Below are 16,289 nucleotides of genomic sequence, written 5' to 3' on the forward strand. Positions count from 1 at the left end.
GAATTATGCAGCTTACTACAAATGCAAGAAGCAAGCCTCCAGTAGCCATGTCACATCTCTCTAACTTTTGTTAACTGTTGTGCCACGTTTGCTATTCTTTTTTGGTTTTTTTTTCCTCTTGTTATTCACTCTGCAATTTGTTGCACACTCTCCAAGATTTTCTATTGCTAATTTTGCTTTCCAGAAATAAATATACTGTTTCTTTACTGATGGATGATCTGTGAACAGTTAGACATGCTGTGCATGAATGCATGCAAGTGGTATAGAAGAAAGAAAAAAACCAAATAAATCCCTGGTATTTCCATTAGTTATTTCTGTTTTGTGAATGAAACAGTACAGCTCCTTGAAGAGTTTCATCAACATTTTCTTCAGCAGTCGAAAACATTTAACTGGCATTTTCAGAAGAACAAATGCACATTTTACAAATAGAACTTTCTTGACTCTGATCCCCCTCTTGATATGAATTTTGAGCATTGGCCCCATTTATTATTTTCTTTGCAAAGTCTGTATAATCATACAATCACAGTGAGGATAGATCATTGACTTTGGCATAAATACTAAATTTACAGAGAGTGACAGGAAGTGTCTGACCAAATCTGAAACAATGGACCCATCTGTTTACATGCCATGTTGTTACTGTTTTGGGAAAACAGATAATTGACTTTCCTATATTAAAGAAACATGAAAGATTTGGAGAGACACTGAGTAATCCATCAATGTCAGCAGAATTCCTACAGCTTTGAAAATCTATCCCTAAGGACTGGTACTATCCAAACTGGAATTGTGTGGCTTAGCGTGACAACTTTTTACTTACTTACCCAAATTCCTCTGCACAAACAACTTGGTAATGTATTCACCCTCACTCCCTGCTCCAACCAACTATGCACAATTTGCTCAGTGCTGTTAAATTAGCTAAGGCTGTTCACTTTGCATGGATAGAAATGAACATAATCTTCTGCTTTTTGCATGACCAAACTGATACAAGTCTCCTCTCTTGAGGACACTCCAGGTGAACATGGTGAAAAGGGTCAGAAAGGAAGTGTCTGGGAAAGGAGACTTTCCTTGAGACCTTCCCAGCCTTCACAGCCACACTAATATTCAGCTTCACAAGTTGAATCTATTTTCAGCAAACCCCTGTAAGCAAGTGCTGAGGCATGTATGACTGAAATAATTAATTCAGAAAGTACAAGGTCTGTTGATTCTGCTCATACTCTTTTCAGTCATGAGTTCCACCATTCTGGAATACATTTTAGGAAGTTGGAGATGAAGGATATGGAAAAGTAAAATATTATCATTAAGAAAATTCAAAGGCAGATGCCATTAAATTCTGAATTTCCTGTCTCCTTCCTTTCTATAAAGATTCATTCTCATCAATGTGTTAAATGAAATGCCTTGTGTGCCAATGTAGCTAAGCATGGGGAGATAAACTCAGGATTACAATGGAGTTCTCTTATTTAGGAATGGGGAAGATAGTTTTTAATTCCTTCCCTTCCCTGTCCTCTCCTCCCATGCTTAAAGAAAACAGAGAATGAGTCTTTCCTCCAGCTTTTTCCCTTTTCAGCTATACCTGAGTTATTAGCAGAACCATCACTTGACTTTAGATTGAGAATATTGGGAATGTAGACAGGGTTATTGCTTCAACAGCTTTTACAGAGTTGGCAATGCATTCAGTCTAGCTGAACATTGCAGCAAGACCTAGTAAAAGTGTTAAGATGACCTTGATATAAGTAAGCAATCAGTATGTTCAAAAGAAAAAGATAAATGAGGTGTTTGCCTAGTTTACCATTTTGAAACAGAAAGCCTGGAAAAAACCAAGACGGTGATATTTCAGTCTGCTGGCTGGCTAGAAAGTATGACATCACTGGTAAAAAACTCAGCAGAAAATAATGAGTAAATTAATGATCATTCCAGATTCTGTTTCTAATTGCAGGTGACATACTTTTTGGTGTAATTTAGCAATAGCAGAGAATTAGGACATTTCATGTATGATCTGTGCTGCTTTCCAGACTAATTCACTCCCTGGCTCTTCTTTATAATGATTAAAAATTATCAGTTAAATACTAAATTTAGCAGTAATTTCCAGACATTTTAGTTTGTCTTAGGATGTCACATGAATAGAAAGTTCAAAAATTTCCCTAAGATCATATGAAAAGGAAACATATTTTTCCCTTGTCTCACTTTGAAAAATGTGTATTTGATTTTTGTGAAAATAAATTACAGTCTCCACCTCCAAAGTAACAAGCTAATTTTCTAGAATAAACTCTCAGAAATTGTGAATAAAAGCATTTCAAAATAACAATTGCAAAAAAAATTAAAATACAGCAAGAAAAATCTATATACAACTTAGTCTTCAATTACTATATTGGCTATATAATTTAACACAAAATTTTAGCTCTCCTACAATAAAAATATGCTATCTAAACATTCTGCTAAATCGAAAACAATGGTTTCAGTGCAGTGGCACTGTTTCAGCATATCCCAAGATCCTTCCTCCAATACATTCTTAATCTCCACTGTAACTTTCAAGCTCCCAAATATGAAAATAATAACATGATATTTAACTTTATCTAGTAAATGGCTATCAAAAAATGCACAAGAACAGCTGAACTCTCTCTCTTAAGTCAAACATCTTCACATCGTCCTCAGAACCAACTGGGAAAGAGAATTGGATTTGATGATCCTTGTGGGTCCCCTCCAACTCAGGATATTCTATGATTATGTCTGTGTGATGCCCAGTAAGCATTGGGGACCCAGAGCAAACAATGGCAATTCCCCATTTTCCCTAGGGTCCAGTAATCTGCCCTTAAGAAACTCCCTTTGTGTTTAATAACCTGTGACAAATTCGTATTCCGAAAATTTGCCTCATTCTGTAAATTTTGACATCCACAACATTCAGTGCCAATAAGCTTCAGAGCTTTTGCAGTTTCATGATGTGCAGAAGAAAGGAATCATATGGGACATTGGTTTAATCCTCTGGAACATTATGGAAACACCAGAGATGTGAACAGCACATATTCCAACAGAGACTTCTGGGCTTAAGTTACTCTGGCTTAAAGGCTGCAAGACATCTGTGTTAGAGGTACAACTGACACAGCTCAAGGCAACAAGATAGGGCCTGAAATGACTGAAAATCTGAAATGCCACCTTCAACTGTAAAACCATGTATTTTAGTCACAGTTGTTTTAGCCTTGGAAGTTCCAAGTCTATACTAGGTAACTGAAGTTGGATCAAAAATTGTGGAAAATATTTGCAGGCCTACAGGAAGAGCCCAAAATTTTCCTCCTTATCTTGAATGAGTCAAACACCAGAAATCACACATACACCAAAAATCATGTGAGGTAGTAATTATTAACTGTGAACAAGAAATAATTATACATGCCCAAAAGTGAAAATAAGAGTGAATGTAAATTTTGTTATGATAACGATATTGCAAGTAGACCTGAAAAGCCTCAGCCATGTAATTAAATCAATTACAGAGCATTTCTTGACTTAGAAATCTAAATTAAACTTAACCAAAATCTGATCTTTCCCTTATTTCAGCCAAGGGCTAAATATTATTTGAGCTTGATAATATAGTCTAGAATCTGTTCCTAAAATAAAACCACATCAGAAAGCAGGTATCAAAAATTGATTGTTGCTTCAGGTTTTTAGTTATTTTTTCCCCTCCAGACTTTTGTAAATACAAATTTCATAATATAAGTGTTGTTCTTTTGCTCTCTAAAGAATCAGCCAATTCTGTGTGTGACAAATTTCTGTTCTGCAAAGCTTCATTCCTACTCACTTATATGTTAAATGCTCCAAATGAAACCTAAAATCTAGTTAAACCTTTGTACTGAATATGCATTACTTTGATATTTCATAATCTGCATTAAAATGTGACTATGCACTAAGAAAAGAATTCCATCCTAGTGGTGAAGGGATCAATAGCATCCCTGATATTAAACTAAATGGCTGCACAAGAAATGTTGCCCATGGAATCAACTTGCACTGTTGGGGATCACTGACAGCAGAAGGAAGATACAAATAATATTTAAAATAAATATTTAAACTATAAATTTAAAAAGTAAGTAAGCAGGCAACTTTACACAAGCAATTAAAGGCTCTAAAAATTGCAAGTCAGAAAACAGGTTTTAGAAGTAAAGGGGGACACTCTCTTAGCTTGGGATGAGGAAAAAGAACAAAAGTACTCATTAGACTGTGATAATAAGGATTTTTTTCTTAAATACAGAATATGGTTGTCAATAACTTGGAGGGACCATGGTTTCTGAATACAGTGTTATTAACACTGCTCTTTATAAGTCCTTCAAACGCAACCGGCCTTAAAGAATTGGGATGGGAAGAAAAGAAAAAAAATAAAAGCAGGAACAAAACAGAGGCAGGCTTGGCCAAACTGACAGCTCACTATGAGACTACAATACTCTTTAGTTTTAAGGCTTCTCTTTCACATGGATGAGTTTTTCTACTTTTAATACAGTGCATTAGAGAAGTAATCACAGAATTGCCTTATCATTTGTCCAGCTGAAGGAAATTTAATCTCAACCATTTATTTTCTTCCTTGCTCAGACTTGCAGTGGGGACACAGCAATGGGCATGATGACACTGCTGTCAGTAGCTGAGAGTAATTGCTCTCAAATCCCAAGGGCTGTAAAACTCAATCCCTACTGTTGTTTTTGCCAGTCAGAATCAGACATCTTCACATCCATGAGTGACTGGGACTGATAAGGGAGAAGTGCTCTTTTCCACAGAAACTCTGAATCAGAATGCAAAATCCAGCAAAAGACTGTTTGTTATCAGTAGGAAACCCACAAATGTTGTTTCAATAGGGGCAAGATGCTTTTCAGGGATAAACTACAGGTGCTGCTAAAATTTACATTTCAAACAACATCTAGAGAAAGTAAAGAAAGGAGGAAAAAAACCCAAAGGGTGACTTCAGTTGGCAACAACTCTATTTTAGTTAAAAGCAATACACAGCAGGAGACATCAGTGATATCCACAGGAATAAATGAATTACTTCAATACAGAAAAAAAAAATGCACTGAAATAGCCTCAATTTTCTATGCTTGAAAGTAATATATTAGGTGGAGTGGAGAAAATAAGATACAGTTGAGTTTGGTGTGATTTAGGATGCTGGTCTTTGCTCAGAACTGAATCTTCTGTCATACAGCAGCAATCATTCATTCTGTTCTGAGTCTTTATATGAAAAATTATGTTTTTCCTCACATTTTTGCTGGTGCAAGGCAATAAAACTTTACTGCACTCAGCTCAAGCTTGACTATAATTTAATCTATTATTTTATTGCTGGATTTATTTCTGATATTTGAAGTTTTTGAAAGACAATTGTTTTGATGTAGTATCTCTATACAGTGGCAACAAATTCGAAAGTAATTCACATGATCTAAAGTTATTCTGCAAAGTTTTTCACCTTCTGCTCATGCCAATGCAAGCTATATATCAGACACTTCTCCAGTTCAATTTCTCTGTGTTTTTCTTGCCAGTGTTTTACCCTGCCAGTACTTTTACCCTGCACTGGTGTGACTGCAGTCACGAGGAAGATCCGCCATAAAAAGACCAAAGCTAGACGTACAGAGGGAGACTGTTCTGAATGGAGCTACACATAGTTAAAAGTCATAGGAAATCAGTTGAAAAATTATGCACATTTTAAACTATGGAAGAAATTATCATGCAACATTTGTGCAATGCACAATTGTATATTAATGCATTAGTTGTATATTATTGAGTTATTAAGACTTTTCCAGTGCTCAGTAGCCAGACCTGCATTCGCAAGTACTATGACAAAATAGGAATGCATTTGTGCATCCCTTTAGCAGTGAATACTGGGGAACCAGCATCCATAGGAGATTCATTTCAGAGATCAGCTTGTTTCTCAGTAATGCAAAAAATAAACAGGCAGAAAGAACCTCTGATATCCACCTTCATTATCTGTATGGCCACAGGCCTTTGGGGTTTAACAGAACAAATTGTCACATCATCACCATGAAGCTGAGTTTATTTTAACCATATTAATACTAATCTACTTAATAAAAGTGAGTGATTATGGAGCATACTTTTATTTTACAAGAATATATGAAGAAACAGAGTATATTTATCTTATTTTTCTCCTTGCTTGAAAAAAGACATGCCAAACTACACATATTCAGGAAGATATATTTTCACACTCACTGCTTTTACAAGAGCTTATAGTGTTTGCAGTAACAAATTCCACCTGACACATTGCATTTCCTAAGCTCTATTTATCATAAGTAAAAGGCACTTCTAAATGTCCTGAGCACAATAAACAAAAGCAGTAGATTACACAACAAGCAAAAACCCAAAACAGCCCTGACCCTCAAAACAGGAGAGAGCCTTAAGAGATGGGAGAAGAAATAAAAGGAAAGCTAGGCTTGAAATCATGATATTGTGAAATCCCAGAAATTTGAGAAACAAACTTTCTAGAAAGAAGAATTCTAGTCCCAAAGTTATTCCAGGCAGAAGGTTTTAATATTTGACTTTGCGACCCTTGGGAAGAAATATGGCTTAGCCATGGATGCTCCTGTCTTCAATGGAGACCTTCTGAAACTCTAATTTGCCATGAAGCCAAGAAGACAACTTGTTGCAGTGCATCACCAGAACCCTGTATTTTGGGGCTGCCCCTTACAGTTGGTTTTGATGGCTGACAGCATATTGCTCTACCTGTCCAAGGCTATCTGCTTTGGGGATTTCTCTCAGACCGTAACATTTGCACCCATCTGTATAAGATTTTACTCTTTTTATATCACTATTTTATCCCTCTGCAGAGCTTTCTCTCTCTAGCTATTTGATATAATGGGAATGAAAACATAATAAGTCTCTTATAGAATATGACCCTCCTCTACCTTTGAGCTCTAGAGGACCAATTGCAAAGAAAGCAAATGGGACTAACCTCCATCCCTGGGAGGCTTTTTGGATTTGCAACATTATAGTCTCCAATTGGCACATCATAACAATCCTTCTAAAATAGGATGAGTACTTTCAAGATAGTAGTACTGCTTTAAGAGTGTTATCTATTAATTTTACTCTATAATTTACAGTTAGCTATCAGGGCTTCTATCTGGTGTGCAGCAAAAACTTGTTTATGTCCTTTTCTTTTCTTTTGGCAACATCCATCCTTATGGGTTTGTGCGACCACAACATTCCTATTCTCCATCAACACAATGGGACCTGGAGGTCTTATCATCTTCTTCCCAAGGCCCTGCTCTTTTCTGAAGGCCCAGCACATTAAATGTTTATAACCACTGCTTCTTCTAGTCTCTGCAATTTAGTTTAAAACAAGTTCAAGAGAACAGCTTTACTTAAAAAATGCACCTGAATGCGTATATCATTTTGTATGAGCCCTTTCCTGAATCACAATGCCAAAAGAGACAAAACAGAGACGTAAAGAGAGATACCCTGGTGGCTACGCTGCTCCATTTTTGGAGCAGAGAGGCTGCACCCTAAAGAGAATCTCACCATTATCATCTTTCCCATACACAGGAGGTGGTCCACCCTGACTACTGGAAAGGTGTGACAAATCAATCTACAATGCACATGCATGAAGAGCTTTAGATCTGCACTTCATGCTCCCAGTCAAGCTGATGTTAAAGTAACCTCCAGACCAGGGCTGATGGCTGATCCAGTGAAATTACAGAAAAATTCCAGTAACTCCAATGGGAAAAAATTAATAAAAAATGTCATTATCTTAAAATAAATGGAAATCTAGCGGAACTAAGCTGTGCTCCACACAGGTTTGATTTTATCATTTTTCAACTTATGACTGTATGAATTGATAACTCAAGGAATATTTAATGTTAAACAGTGTCCAGACATTTCTGCCTACCTTCCCTTTTTCCCTGGGCTGTTTTGGGTTTTTTGTGGGGTTTGTTTGTTTTATTTATTTATTTTTGTTTTGGTATTATTTTTTTTCAAAAAGAAAAAAAAAGGGATGGATAGATGTGAGAGAGGGAGCAAGGGTTTGGGTTTACAAAGCTGGAGAGAAAAACTCATCATTATAAAGAAGGACAGCAAATACTATCAAGTGAAAACATGTCATCAGTGTCAGTCTTTATATTAAAGAAGTCTGCATTTGCATGGTAAGCCTACAAAACACTTCAGAGAAAAGAGTATCTGTAAAGGAGAGATGTCATCCTGTAGCATCACTAAATGTAAGTGGCAGCTAATACTTATTCTCTGGATTTTCTTTAGCAAGTACTGCAATGTGCACAGAGCAAGGATTTAAAATAATCAATAAGGTCTCCAGCACTGCTGATAAGCTGCCAAGCTGCAGAAGACTGCAACATATGGATTCTTCCTCTGTGGATTTCTGTTGTATACTCTACCTTCTCCATAAGGCCAGGCATCAAGGGTTTTTTTGTGAGATGCCTGTGTGTTGGAGTGGGGATTTTCAATGGAATCCGATAATGTGTAAAACCACAACTCCGTTATCTTATTGTGCTGAAAAGACCTTAGAAAAAAAAAGTTTTCCAACAGAACACAAAACCTGAATTCAATAAACTTTTCAGGTTAAGACACTGTAAAGACATTAATCTGTCAGAAAAGATGTTCCTAGAAAATACCATTCTATGTATATCCATTTGCAAGCATTCCTTTTTTTCCCCAAGGCTTGCTACACATAAATGTTAGAGGGGGACATCTGACCATTTTGCTTCACAGGAGCTTGGAACCCAACTGAATGGAAACACTGCATAGGGATCTATGGGGTAAACCATGGAAAGATCAGCTACTACAACTTCCCCATACCTGAGACAGTGTGCACTTTACCTACTAAAATAACTAGAAGCAAGACTGATCTGTGTTGTAGCCCAAAATAATTGCTACAAGTGTGGGCAGATGAGGATTACACGAGGCAAAAAGGAAGTTAAAAATGAACATGAAATTCAAAACTACAATTTACCAACCAGTGGCTTTCATGTTAGTACCAGAGGAAATGTAATTAGTGCTGTACAAACTGGGAACCTTAAAAACAACGAGCACAAAACACACCTCTCTGAAAGCACTATTTTTTTGCTCAGGCAGGAGAGATTCCATTGTCTCTACAGATGGGTTTTATATTGCATTGTGGTTTTTTATTGTGTAAGTAACAACCCAAAATCTGAAATCTGTTTTTTTTTTCCTCTGAAAGTGAGCTTCTTGGAACTGAAAAAAACCTAACACTGTTGTTTTGGAAGCAGATTATAATGACTGAAGATGTTAAGTGTAGTTTATTCCAAGGTGTATTTTATTGAAAAACAGGATGTAGAGTCTATTAACAGGAAAAACACAGATTCAATACTTAAAAAACCACCACCACCACAACAACAAAAGAACCAAAGAAAACAGGACAGAGAGGTATCTGGCAGCTAAACAAGAAATTAGGTTGAATGACACAATAAAACAGAGGGAGAATGTCCCAAGGCTTCACAACGATGGACTCAATCCATCTTATTCTTTGGAAGATCAAAAATCAAATAGTACGCAATTTTTTTCAATCACCAACCTGAATTTTCTTCCAATTTCTCATTTCTCTAGGATCTTCTCCCCTTTGTGCCTGGAGAGCACTCTCCAGAAAGATCAGGCAAAGTCTTGCAAATTGAGGTGTTTACATCAACTTCAAAAAAGAATTAAATTTTATTCTGTTTTAATACAACTTCCTTTTCCAGTTTTCCAGCAAGAACTGCTAAAACATGGGCCTTCCCTTAACTGTTTTCCAGCAAAAAAGCAAACATCCTCAAGAGACTATCTTCAAAAGTCATAAAGGACAGGCTCCAGCCTCAGGACAAGAGAAAACTCCAGCTTCCATGTGCTGATAGGTTCACAAATACCAGAGGTACTCCTCCCCATAAGTGCTTGAATACCGTGAAAGAAATGTCCTAATTTTTTACTTACCCCCAGTCAAAAACAATAAAATGAATTAGATAAAATTAATATCTACCTCAATCTGTGTAGTGTTGTCACGTCCCTCCTCAAGCAGCAGATCTGTGAAACCCCCTGGCTCCAAAGAATCCTGCCCCATGCTGGCTCTGTTGGTGTCGACTGATTTGAGGGACTCTGAGTGCCTCCTCCACCTGTGGTTGCTTACAAATGAATCCACCTCCACATTTTCCTCCACTTGAGGGAAGCTCTGAACAACTTCATAAAACACACCTGTGTGACAAGAAAAGAAAAACAAAACAAAGCCATGTAGTAAGTGACCAGAACGCTGGTTTGCTAATCATAAGTGAAAACACAAGAATTTTTTATAAAGGTTTTGTACACTTTGTAAAATAGCCATTTGTATCCCTGATAAAGATTTTATGGCAACATAAGTGTTTAAAAGAACTATTATACTTTTACAAAATTCAGGAATTTGGACTAAGTTTTGTAGACTCATCTAAGCATCCTAACTATTTTATTTTTCTGCTTGTTTTCTGTCTGGGAAAAGCTTTTCCTATAATATTTTTAACTTTAATACATGTTTACCCATAGCTGACACTTTTAAAAATAGAATAAGTCTAAAAAAAATATTTTAATCACCTAAGAAAACAAATGTAGAAGAGACAGAGAAACTCTTGTACAGACTTAGTTTTCCTACTGATTTTATGTCAAAAGAGCTTGGAAGCCATGGTGAAAGGAAAATAAACATTATGAAAGATGTGAAATTCTCATAAACAGCTGTTCCAGTTCATAAATAAAGCTGCCCTGCTGTATATGTGATAAACATGAATGATGTGTGAAGTCTGCAGACACTCACTATATCTTCTGCAAGGGGTGACCAGTTGGGTGGTGTGTTTAACGTATTAGTTTTGGACATTTTCATGCTCATTTGCAACTTTTTCATGTTAGTAAAACTAGCAGCACAACAAACCTATAAAACTATCAGCAGACAAAACCATTAATTCTCCAGAAGTTTTCATTTTGCCCAATCCAAAACCCTATCAAAGTATTTTTCTGTTAATTTAGTTTTGTTAACACCATCCAAAGGGAGTGAAGAAAGTTTGCATATTTTGCACTAAAACTCAAATGTGCTTTTCATATTGTCTTTGTGTCTAAAAGGAGAAGTAGAGGGGTGCTCTGTGCTTTTGATGGGCCAGGAAGAAGGTGATTTGGTTCAAAAACAGAAAAAAAAAAAAAAGACCTCTCAAAAGCAGTGGCAAAGTCTGGCCTATCTGAAAGGATAGACCAGTAAACAATTATGTGCAGAAATACTTCCATTGCTTTTTTTTAACAGAATCTTCTGAACAAAAGATGGTACCACTTCCAAGGTCCTTAATAAGCGACACACATGTTGTCAAAGTACAGAAGAGATGAACAAATAGAAAATTAGCTATCAAAGGTTTAAAGAAGTGAGGTTTTCCTGCATCACAGCAGGAACAGGTGTAGGAGCCATGGGTATAGAAAAATCTGTCAGACATTGTTCTTGGCAGACCAGAAAGTCTTACAATACAGAGACAATATCTAATACACTTGAGGCTCTATGTGGTTCCATTTTTCTATCAAACTCTCTCAAATCTACTAAACTTATTTCCTAAGTTATTTGATCAGTTTCAACCAAGCTGAAATTATGTGAGACAAAGGTGTTTGGTCAGCTAGATAAATCAGAATTTAACTGACATGCAAAACAAGCAATCTCAGGCCATGTCTTTCCTCAGACCCCAAGAAATCAGACTTCTTTTCTTCTAATAGGTGGCTTTTTGAAGCCTGTTTCCTTACATTTCTTAAAAGCCTTAGAACATTGACTTCAACAAATTGCTACTGTGCTCCCTATTTTATCAGACAGTCTGCAGCCCAATGCAGAGGGACAGCTTAGCGGGTGAACTAACTTATTCCTCCACATTCTTTATCAAAATTTATTCAAAGCAGCCCTCCCTGCCTCAGCTTGCAGCCTTCACCACGCTGTTATGGGGATCACCAGGCTGTGGGACATGGCCAACTGCTCAGAGCCATGGGCAGATGGGGTTCCCTGCCCGTGCCCGTGGTGCCTAGGGCTGGCTCCAGGGAGGCAGTGTTTGTCCTCTGCTGCCACCGAGGCTGGGGCACCGGGACACCACAGCACCTTCTGCAAGGCCTGGGGAGCATCACACACCTACAAACAGGGCGCCCAGGCTACAGCACCTCAGCTATGTCTGTGCGACCCCTTTCCCTTCCCCTGAAGCACCTTTCCTGCCTGGCCTTGGTGGCTCAAAATCCACACTCAGAGGCAAAAAAAGCATTTCACCCCCATTTTGCAGTCCCACTCCAGTCTACTCTTTTCATGGCTATCATACATGCTTGACGTGTTGAGGCAATCACCTAAATTAGCAAATAGAACGTGTGAAAGTTAGGGGAGGGTTTTAAATCCCATTCACCTCAAGTTGAGACCCATTTGTAAAGAAAATCAATTACACCTTGTTCTCCCACATCCTGAATAGAAATTAATGAAGTTTCTAACCTTTAAATTCTACACAATTTTCTCCATATTTTCTTTTACAGTATAATTGTGTCATGGCATCTGCAAAATTTGGCTTGCCCATTCCCCGTTAAAGAGATTTTTGATGTCATTAGTGCACAATTTTTACCCCCTTTTAAATTTTTAATTACGTGATTTTTCTCTTTGAAACATAGAAAATGTTCTGAAAAAGACTTTCTGCCATTACACTGATAAACATTTTTTGCAGGTACAAGCTATACTGACATAAGGAAGCTTTAGAATAATCTAACTGTATTCAGAATGCATGATATCCTTCTAAATAGAATAGTAGCAAAAAGTAAATGCAGGAAGTGATAACTATTCGTTTTTAAACTAATCTTTGGAGGTTTTTCACCATAAAATCTGTAAAACACAGTTATCAATAGATTAGTTAACTGTCCTGGACAGTCAGTGTGAGGATACTGAGCTACAATGTGAGATAAAATCTGGATGTGATTTAAGGAATAAATAAAGAAACATACTCTGTGATTCATCCTTCATTAAACCTTTTCCTTAAACTACAGGGGATAGAGAGGGGTGATGAACTTGGCTGGACCAGCTCTGGTCCAGAATGTTCTCTTTGTTTATCTCAGCACATCTCTAATGCTGAGAAAATGACAAACATTTTTGAAATAAGCTGAACAGGATGTTTTACTTTTATGTAAATAAAACTTATATAAATTTTCAGATAATGGATAGATTAACTATCCTTAAGTTCTAAAAGGAGGCATCCCATAAGAAAAGGCATTCAGAGACCTAAAATTCCAACACTTTGCAAGTTAGAAGTATTTGATGTTTCTGGTTGAAATCTCTGTGTAGCTAAAAAAAATCATATAAAAGGCATTTTAGAGGAAATGTACTATAGTATTATAGTCTTATCTTTTAGATCTTGGAGCTCTTGCTTTAATTAACACTGAAGGAGAACATGTCATTCAAATCAATTGAAAAGAAGCCAAATGCTGTAATGTCTGATTTATAATAAAATCACAATATTGCCAAACACAGATGGGCAGCAACTTGTTTGACTTGTATCAAAGGAGATACAAAACTTGGTTCTAACAGATCAGAAATGCTGGGCTATACAAGAAAGATTCACTGAAAGGGAAGAAGGCACCTAAATGTGGTGGGGACCTGGGTTCTTTGCTTTGCTAAGCGTGCCCTCAAAGACAAAAAGGAAAAACTATAACCAAATAGGCCCAAAATGCAACAGCTGAACCTGACAAGTAAGATAGCTCTGATTTTGCAAGGAAAACACAAAGTTTATTTATAAGGAAGAAACAACAAAAAAAAAAAATTTTTTTAATGGGTGGCAATGTAACCAAAGGAGAAAGAAACCTTCTTTGGAAAAAAAAAAAAAAGGCAAATACATAGATCTTCTTCCATTAATTCAACCAGTTCTGGATTTTCCCCCCCTTTTCCAAAGTTCTAATAAAGTTTTGTGGAGAGTTTCAGCACATCAGAATTTCAGAATTGCATTTCTGAAATGTGTGTGTTATTTCATGATTGCACACATTTAAGCCAACTCTGCAATTTGACTAATTTCATAAATGCATCATAATCAGCAAGATTTTTTTTGGAAAGAGTAGAAATACTCATACATTGAAACCTGTATTCAGAAGATTGCTTGTGAGACACATGATCAACTTTCTAAATATGCCACAGCCCAAATGCTAGCAAAATCAAGTATCAAATACACAAATTTTTTCATCAAGGGACAGAAAATGCCATGATACTACTTCAGCTTAAGTAACTTTCTACAGCCTGTATTATGAGTCTTTATTTCTATTACGGCCCTTGAAAGTCAAGTGAGAATTTCAATATGTCCTTGATAATGACGCAATAAATTTCTTAACAAATTAAAAAAATGACGATTTGTAAAATCTATTCCATACTGATAATTAGCAAACAAATAGCTGTGTCAGTTTGGGTCATGATTTGGGTCAACCAACAAAAGACCAGATCCTCATAGTTTCTTTTTAAAGCTTGTCTGTAACTGCTAACAGAACTGTAACAATATGTGGGAAAATAATGCATAACATGATCCTATTTTTTCCAGCTAGGGATGAGAATTTATGAGGCCTGCAAAGGGAATCAGAGGTCAACAATGAGAAAACTCTGAATGATGGAAGATGATGATCACTGTACTGCTGTTGAATTGTTTGCTCAGAATAAAAAAATAATGTCTAAAATAACAACACTAGCTTGAGGTACGTTTTCCATGCAATTATATAATGAGCAGTGACTAAGACTCATATCCAGTACAGAATCAGTATCAATAATAATAGATATTATGACAGGGAAATAACATAACTGGTAATTTCCTTCCACATCCATTTTATCAACAATATGAACTCAGACCTTCCCCTTCGCAACTGCTTTCTATTCAATAACTATTTTTCACCACTACAAGTGGTCCCAAAGAGCATATTAGCACACTTCTAGAACTTTATCTTTGTCACAACTACAACTGCTGCAGGCTGGGTTTTTGAAGTGTATTGGGGTATTTTGGTTTTGTTTTGGTGTTTTTTTTTAAATTTTTGTTTGTTTGTTTTAATTGCCTGATTTATTTTCACTTTGTAATTATTTATGTAATCATAATAATGGTATTAAAATTAAAATGGTATAAGTAAAGTCAAGATCTGAGTCCACCAGTAACAATACTGTTACTTTGATTAGCCTACATCAACACTGAGGAATTATTGTTAAATTCCAGCTTCATTCGTGTTCTCCAGCTACATAAACACAATAATTTGCACATTGAATTTACAAGCAAACTGATTATGCCTTTATAATTTCTTATAGATTTGTTTTGCTATTCTTTTTGTCAGTTACACTTGGGGACCAAGATTTAAATTTATTGCTAACTGCGTACATACAGAACAAAAAAAAAAATACAACTTATGTCTCAAAGAAGGCTTGCAGTTTTGAAGATGCTGGATAGTAAAAGGAGGGGGAAAATTTTGGTCAGTACACAGTGATATCAGACAAAAAAAAGCCTAGCCAGTATCAAGATTTTGAAGCTATTTTAGTAAAAAGAAGATTTAAAATGAAAAAAAAAAAAGCAGTTAATTTTTTACACACATATTCTAGAAGGATTTAAGTTGCTTTAACACCTCAGGTTAGAACAAGAGGGAAGCCTGATTGTAACAGAAGTGGAAGTCATAAAACATTTCACATCTACTAGGTGCTTACAAATCTTATGCACATCTGCATCCCACACTTGCAGACCTTTTTAGTATTATTTTTGGAATGATAAAAACAAAATTATGATTAAGCTAACAACGTGGAATGTAATCCTTTATTTCAGCTCTCCACTTTTGGAGACAGGAAGACAAAATCACCTTGAAAAGAAAGATAATGAAGTTGGAATTGATTTTGGTTTAGCCTTTCCTTACAAAATAGAAGGAAAAAAAAAAAAAAAGAAAAGAAGCTCTAATAGACTTAGACGCCCAGCCATGGCAAATTCAATTTGAGTACTATTCACTTAATCTTTGCACCCTATACTAATATGTTCAATATCCACATCTCCAGTAGCACTTGCAATAATTATCAGTAAAGCAGACCCCCAGCTGTACATAGATGAATATTTAGCACATACTAAGCTTCCAAAAGGAAGTATATCTGTAATGTTCTTATGTACTTGGCACACAACTCGCACTATTAATAGTTTTATTTTCTTGTGGATTATCAACTACAGCATAGAAAAGGAAGTAGTTAACACATTTTAAATAATTTGATGTTTTCTAATTAACTTGTAGCAATAATGTCAAAATGTTAATTCATGTGTAGTTTATGTATTTTCTGTCCAAACCTCCCTATAACACAAACCCTTGTTAAACTACAGAATTATTTA

At 36.1% G+C, this 16,289-nt stretch overlaps 1 protein-coding gene across 2 annotated transcripts in view; it reads right to left on the reverse strand.

Moving 5' to 3' along the window:
• Window positions 1-16,289, reverse strand: part of PLXDC2 (plexin domain containing 2) — a 247,268-nt gene that overhangs the window by 122,162 nt on the left and 108,817 nt on the right. For both annotated transcript variants that reach the window (XM_053959107.1, XM_053959096.1), the window contains exon 2: window positions 9,944-10,155. In XM_053959107.1, coding sequence (XP_053815082.1) covers window positions 9,944-10,155 — 212 coding nt within the window. The remainder of the gene's footprint in view (window positions 1-9,943; window positions 10,156-16,289) is intronic.

This window comes from Vidua chalybeata, chromosome 1 (genome assembly GCF_026979565.1).
Source record: "Vidua chalybeata isolate OUT-0048 chromosome 1, bVidCha1 merged haplotype, whole genome shotgun sequence".
Classification (NCBI taxonomy): Eukaryota; Metazoa; Chordata; class Aves; order Passeriformes; family Viduidae; genus Vidua; species Vidua chalybeata.